Source organism: Corythoichthys intestinalis, chromosome 12, assembly GCF_030265065.1.
Source record: "Corythoichthys intestinalis isolate RoL2023-P3 chromosome 12, ASM3026506v1, whole genome shotgun sequence".
Taxonomy (NCBI): Eukaryota; Metazoa; Chordata; class Actinopteri; order Syngnathiformes; family Syngnathidae; genus Corythoichthys; species Corythoichthys intestinalis.
The window spans coordinates 34381903-34389693 of record NC_080406.1 but is presented as its reverse complement, the minus strand read 5'-3'; the positions used below and the strand labels follow the sequence as shown (position 1 = coordinate 34389693).

Sequence of the window (7791 nt, the reverse complement as noted above, 5' to 3'; positions counted from 1 at the left end):
GGGTGTTGTCCCGGGGTTTTGCTTTCACACTGCATGACGATCAGAGCCGAGGTGATTTTAACGCGGGTCGCTTGGTGGGTTGATTGACACGGTTCGAGGCGGGTCGCTGCACCTTTCCCACTGCCACCAAAAGCCGATTGTTAGTCGGTTGACATAGGTTTTTTTGGCCAGTGGGAAAGGGGTATAATGCTCTTTAAATCTCCTTAGGTAGAGGGTTCACTTACTTATTTTCCCCTCCTCTGTAATTGCATGCTATCCTCGTTAAAATATGAAAACCTATAAATGTTTGGGTGGTTTTAGTTATAGCAGACAGTGTCTTTACACATCTGTGTGATTTTGACAAAGATCAGATCACATTTGATGCTGATTTGATGCAGAAATTTGAGAAATTCCAAAAGGTTGGGATACTTTTTCATAGCACTGTATGTTTTCTATGACACCATTAGACATCCAATCTATTTGGACTGTTTAAATTTCATTGGACATCTATTTTATTGCCCCCAATAGCTGCCAATGATTCAACCATTTTTGGTTATTTAAAAAACTTGATTAGTTATTGTTATATTATTAGTATTTTTGTTCTTGATAATATTAATGATTGTCATATTTTTTAAATGTATGTTTTTAATGTATTCATTATCAGTTATTATTGTGATTTTAACTATGTTTTTATATTATTTTTAATAATTACATTTTTAAATTAATATAATGAACATAAAAACAAAATAATGATCTTAAAAAAATGAAATAAAAGCAAATACAGTAAACTCGGCCTATACCTTGACGAAACAACATAAATTGCAGTATATAGTAAAGTGTCATGCAATACATTGAGTAATATAGTAAGTAACATGTATTACATTTAGTATTTTTATTTTTCCCTATATTGCAATGTATGGACATTTTTATATATAGCAATATATTGCATGTGATATAATCTAAAATACTCTCATAATCTTGCATGTATTTAAAAAGCTATAACACAATATGTTGCAATATGGTTCAATATATTGATAAATATGTATATTTTCTTTTCGTAAGGTTATTCCCCTTAATGGCACTCTAAAGCGTCGTTTTTTTTTTTGTTTTGTTTTGTTTTGTTTTGTTTTTAAATTTCGTATCAAATCAAACATTGATTCTAATGAAACACTTTGGAAAAAGTGATGAATGAACCTTGAACAATTTTTAAATCACGCATTTATTGGGAAATCAGAGAGTGAAAGGACAAAAAAATACAAACATACTCAGCAAATGCTAATAAATAAACGCTAATTGGTTTTTACAAATATTTACAGGTTTCATGAGGTGCGAACTCAAAACATTGTGGCCACTTCTAATTCCGTTGCCACCGTTACAATATCTGGACTTTGCATGTGAACCTGGGGCTCATTCTGCACCTGCGGCTGGGGCAGGTAAGGCGGGAGGGTTCCGGTTCTGGTATAGTTCTGCATGCCGCCACTTCTTGCTTTCTTGGGATTGGTACCGTAACTAGAGTCTTTCCAGGAGTGAGCATAGCCATGCAGATCGTTGAAAATGGTTGCTGGGGAGAAGCCAATGGTATATGCCAAGTCCCTGGGGTTCCTGAAGCACTGTGGCGGTATCGCACAGTAGGTGCCTTGGAAGTCCCCCGCTAAGCTGTGAGCGGTGCTGGACGAACCTGGACACAAGTGAGATAAATAAGGATTAGATTGGTTACAACATGTACTACCTCCAAATGGTTGCTGGTTGTTAAATGACTTACTTTTTAGTCTCGGGTGAAAGGTGCTAAAGCTTTTCTTGCTAGCATCCCCGCTGATGTCCGAGTCGGAGTCGTTGAAGTCGCTGTCCCCTTTGCCGCTGTCCTTCACGCTCAGCTGGTCAGTGTTGCCCGTGCCACTGCAAATCAGCACAGAGACACTATATGAGCCACCAGTGCAACACATTAGCTTGATTATTGACGCTGCCTTAATATGACCTTGTATAACCTGATTTTACATGAGCCAACACGCACACATAAACTTTGACAGCATACTGTAACTAGAGGAACCTTGTGTTGGATACATTTTGTCACAGAACACTAATTTGAGATATGTTGACTGTAAACCAAGGCACTGAGGGGTAATTTATCTGTACTAATATAAGATCTAACCAGTGAAGTAATTTAAAAAGATTCAGGAATTGCCTGCCATTGACAATGATCCTGTTCATTTAAACTAGGCGTCCTGGCAGTGAATGCTCATCTTTGAGTACCATTGACAGCGCCAAATGTCCAATACATTTTGACTCATTCGCCCCCTCCTAGTCAAAATGGATTGGACGTGCAGTACATTCAATGTCAGCCAATGAGCTGAAACATAAAAATATAGTATTTACTGTTTTCCCTTTTATGTATTTTTGTTAAGAACAACAAATTAAAAAGAAAAAAAGAAAATGTAGTATTTCATGTACATATAATAAATCAATATACATTATAAAGAAAAAAATTTGAATATTTCCTTATTTTCCCTCTTGTTTTAAATTAACTTGAAAAAAAAACAAACATTTGCTATTAAGAGGCTCAGGACAATTTTTGGTCAAGAATGTCTCCAAACTATTCATTGGCAGTTATAATGGCCCTTCAACAAATATGAGTTTTACACCCCTGGTAATTTAGGAACTGACGCTCTTACCTCACTTGCAAGCAATACTTGTCAGCTTGCCAAATAGATGATGGTTGGAAGTTCTTAGATGACAGGATCATCTAAAAGAACAAAGATTTAATTTCATTCTTCAAAATGTTTTTTTTTTTTCTTTTTTAAGAAGTGTAAATGTTACCTTTGATTCTGAGTCGCTGCTCCTCTCCTCATACATGCATGAATCATCCAAATTGGAGGAGGTTCTCTCAAGAAAGAAGCCTCTCTGGCCAGTGTATATGTTACCATGAGTGGGCACGAGGGGAGGCCGACTGTCAAACAAGCTGAGGCGAGGCTCCCTTTTAGAAGGCCCTGCACCACCACGTACCACCTTGCACCTGACGGCTACAACTACAATAGCTGCAAGCAACAGAGTGCACCCCCCACTGAGCAGGATGATGACGACAAGCGAGCCGTCCAAGCCTGCTGCGAGGCCTTCCTCATCACTTGATTGCAAGACCACTATAGCCTGATCCTCGACGGGCTCTGTGTCGGTGACCACAAAGCGCACGGTGGCACTGCTGGAGAGCGGCGAGTGCCCACGGTCGCTAACGGCAACAACGAGTTCCAGAATGTCTCCGATTTGGGCTTTCAGCCATTGTTTAAGGATGATTTCTCCAGTGTCTCTGTTCAAACTGAAAAGTTTGAGGTCCCCTTGCAAAATGTGGTAGGATAGCTCACCGTTCACGCCCTCATCAGTGTCTTCAGCAGAGAGGCGCAGAGCCAGATAGAAAGCGGGGGCGTTCAAGGGCAGCGGTACATCGGCGGAGTCGTTAAACAAGACAGGGAAGGTAAAATACGGGTAGTTGTCATTCTGGTCCACCACACGGATTTTAATTGTCGACATGCTCGTCAGTGAGGGGGAACCTTTGTCTTCAGCTTGGATGACCACCTCTACTTCCTGGATGGTTTCATAGTCGAAAGATCGGACTGTGTACAAAGAGCCGGTTTGGGAATCTACAGACACATAAGAGGATACTGGCGACCCATTTTGCACTTCAGAGTCCAGAAGTTTGTAGGAAACCTTAGCATTTCTGCCCATGTCAGGATCACGAGCCACGACAGTGGTGACATAAGAGCCCGGAATGTTGTTCTCTATGACTGAGACTTCATATGCCGATTTACTGAACAGAGGCGCATTATCATTCTCGTCAGTCACCCTGATGGTGTACTGCCTGACTGTTTTAAAGGGGGGGCTGCCCAAATCCTCAGCAACAACAGTCAAGTTATACTCAGGGATCCTCTCACGGTCCAGAGGTGAGGTGGTGACAATCATGAAGGTCTCGCCGTAGGCTTGCTGCAAAGTAAAGTGTTCATGGCCGAGAAGGCTAACTCGCACGTAGCCGTTGGAGCCTGAGTCCAGATCTGAAGTGCTGATTAACGCCACGAAGCTCTCTGCGGCTGCGGCCTCGGTGATGTAGGCTACATTCTCTGCACTAGCCGTCATGGGCTTAATGTTGATCTCAGGCGCATTGTCGTTCATGTCCACTACATCAATGGAAATCTTGCAGCTGGACGATACCGGATCGGCACCCAAGTCAGAGGCCTTGACGCGCAGCTCGTAGGATCGCCTCTTCTCAAAGTCCACGCGGGCCCTCAGAGTGACATCGCCAGTGTGTGGGTCGAGGTGAAAGATGCGCGCCGCTTCAGCCGAGATGCCATCAAAGGCGTACATGACTTCACCGTTGACTCCATCGTCGGGGTCAAATGCGTGCACTCGCACCACGCGGTGACCCACCGGCGCGTCCTCATTGAGCTCTACCTTAAGCGAACCATGTTCAAAAGTGGGTCCGTTGTCATTGAAATCCAGCACATTGATGTGAACAGTCATGGAGCCTGACTTGGTGGGCACACCTCCATCAGTGGCTGTCACCTCCACCAGATAGGAGTCCTCAATTTCCCTGTCCAGCTCCTTTATAAGGACCAGATCAGCAAATTTGATCCCATCCTCCCGTTGTCGCACCTCCACCGCGAAGTGGCTGCTCGGGGAAATATTGTAGCTCTGGATGTAGTTTTCCCCAACATCCGGGTCCACGGCGATTGGCAAAGTGATGCGAGAGTTCAGGGGCACGTTCTCCAAAATCTCCACTGTGGTCTCATTGCGAGGAAATGCCGGCGCGTTGTCATTGATGTCTCGTACTTCAATCTCGACATGGATGAGCTGGAACTTTTCCCTGGAGAGAGCCACCACGTCGAAGGTGATGAAACACCGCAGGGTGCGGGGACACAGCAGCTCGCGGTCAATGAGCTCAGCCACACTCAGAAGCCCGTCGGCCTCCCGCATGTACACCACTGAGGAGTTGTTCTCCTGCATGTAACGGAAGGATGTGTCGTGGCCTTCGGAGGGGTCCATCTTCAAGTCTCTGGATAAGTTACCTATTTCTGTTCCAGGTGCATCCTCCTCATAGGTGAAGTATCTTGTTGTCGTGCCCTGGACTATGTGAATAATTAAAGCCAGCACAAAGCAGCAGTGAGCAAAAGTTGCCATCCTGTAGAAAATAAAAGGTTTAACTCATGTAAATCACAAATGACCTAAGCAGACCTCAGCTTGTGAATGAGTGTAGGCTCACTTGCAGGCAGGCTTTAAGCTGCACCATATGCAGATGAGCTGGCACATCCACCAATGGCCTGACAGCAGAGGCCACCAAAAGGGGGGACTTTTGGCTCCTCACAACTGCTGTTGACTGTTTGTGTGGCAAATGGTTTACTTTTGCCAACTTATTAGTGTAAAAATAGTTGTAATAGGAACCTGTTCCACAATTTAAGCTATACTCTAGCATCTGCAGGGAAAAGGAAGTATATGCCACTACTTGGAAATACATTTAGACATGTGTTATAGTGATAAGTTTACTTGGTTTTATTTTGATTAGGAAGGCTGGCAGTGAATGTTTACGGGATGTTTCAGTCCATTGACGGCAAAGGAAAATAGTATATTTTTGCTAAAATGTTAATACACTGAGACATGCCTGCTTTTATTGCTTTAACACATAACAAAATAAAGATTTTAAAAGCATATTGTAAACAACAATGACAAAGACTATGAGTTCTTGTGTGACAGACAAAAGAGCCTTGTAGGCAGCGAATGATTGCTGGATTGGAGGTCTACCACCATCAATGGACGATAACAAATTAACATAAATGAAATGTTATGAATATTAAAACCCAGAGTCCAGAGTACAAAAATAATCGGTAATTAATCAATTGTCAAAATATTTTTTTTACATAAACCTAACTACAATCTACATTCACAACTTAGAAATATTGTTTACTGTCTAATCTTCATAGGTGAATTAATTCCAAATAAACTAATATGCTTTTGAATACAGACAGAAACATGCTCTTACAGTTCATTTTTTTCAAGGCTGTCTATGCAAATGTGCAGTGACCCATCCATTGATGGGCTGGCAGTGGTCCACCCAAAGGGAGCAGCGGCTGCCAAAGAAGCTTTCAGGTCAAATCAACAATTATCTGATGTAAAAGTACAACTGCATGACAGCTTTTTGACTGTTGTAAGCCTTTGTTGAGCCAGATAGAATATTGGGTGTGTAGTTGAAAGGGGCCAGCATCACCATATGAGGCATTACAACCACAATCTGCCAGAATAAGTACGGTAGAATCTTTGAAATTAACCGCAATCTGTTTGCGGATATATGAATGGGCTCTATTATACAAAAAGAATAAGTCAGTACTTCTCCTGCATAAAATCAAAGCACAGAGTGAATCCTATTCCACTGAAAAGCTACCGTCTGCCGCCGCAGTAATCGATAGCCCTCAATAACCCGACACGTTGTCATGAATCAAATACAAAGTAGCTTTAAAAGGCTTAGTTAACCGATTAGAGGGAAGTTAAGGTTTCCCCATAAAAATATGCCTTTCTATCATCTCCCAGGCTCCTGAGAAAAAATCCACTTCTTGACATTCATAAAGAGTTCAGCCTCTCTGCGACTCATATCATTCTGTGCAAACAGAGTGTGAGAGTAATATAAAGGATGAGCAAGAATGTGCCTTTGTCTTTCTCTTCCAAATAGCAGGGGAGGAATATTAATGCAGCTCTTCAGACCTCAAAAGTGTCATTCGTGCCTTGTTGTTGCAGGGACACGCATCACGCTAATTGGCCTGTAATTAATCTATTATTTAATAAATAGACATTTCTTTCAAACAATAGTTCTAAAAACAGGTGGGGAGGGGCTTTTCAAGCTGACGGAGAATAGAAAGCCAACAGTTGACGCTCACACTTTGACACACAAAAGAGCATGAGTCAAGCAGACTTTTGTCAAGCATATGGGTGATTAGCCCACGCTGATTAAAAGGTATCCTCGGCCCTTCAAAGGGCCCTCGACGCCTTCGCAATTGTTTGTGTTAAATCTGTCTGAGCCTTCCCCGACAAGACAGCAAGGTGTTAAAAAGTTAAGAGAGGAGGGGGACATAGACGGCACAGGGGTGATAGATGCTTTACGAACTGATTATACATTTAATGGGACAATGTAGTTAACTTCTTACAGACATGTGAAAATTATTTCTTTTTGCTTACTCATTTAACTCATTGGCTGCCACTGATGGCACTAAACATCCAATCCATTTTGACTGAGACTGAGGCACTCCCTCTCAGTCAAAATGGATTGGACGTCTAGCACCATTATCGGCATTCAATTTACTGGTCAATCTACGTTCCTACCCTCACCTAGGTGAGAAGCTCGGTCATCTGGGAGGGGCTCGGAGTAGAGCCGCTGCTCCTCCACATCGAAAAGAGCCAGATGAGGTGGCTCGGGCATCCGATTAGGATGCCTCCAGGGCGCCTCCCTGGTGAGGTGTTCCAGGCACGTCCCACTGGGCCCGCGGGGCTGACCCAGGACACACTGGGGAGACTATGTCTCCCCGCTGTCCTCTGAACACCTTGGGATCCTCCGAGAGGACCTGGATGAAGTGGCTGGGGAGAGGGAAGTCAGGGATTCCCTGCTGAAGGTGCTGCCCTCGCGATCCGACCTTGGATAAGGGGGAGAAAATGGATGGATGGATGGATGGATGGATGGATGGATGGATGGATGGATGGATGGATGGATGGATGGATGGATGGATGGATGGATGGATGGATGGATGGATGGATGGATGGATGGATGGATGGATGGATGGACATGAGCAT

The 7791-nt window shown here is 43.3% G+C and overlaps 1 protein-coding gene across 1 annotated transcript; it reads right to left on the bottom strand.

The window, feature by feature from the left end:
* Positions 1-1249: 1249 nt before the first annotated feature.
* Positions 1250-5185, bottom strand: pcdh8 (protocadherin 8). The gene is made up of 4 exons (XM_057852812.1): positions 2794-5185; positions 2649-2719; positions 1742-1875; positions 1250-1657 (listed from the first exon to the last, which is right to left on the bottom strand). The coding sequence occupies exons 1-4, from the start codon at positions 5137-5139 to the stop codon at positions 1314-1316; spliced, it is 2895 nt and encodes a 964-aa protein (XP_057708795.1). The 5' UTR covers positions 5140-5185; the 3' UTR covers positions 1250-1313.
* Positions 5186-7791: the final 2606 nt, after the last annotated feature.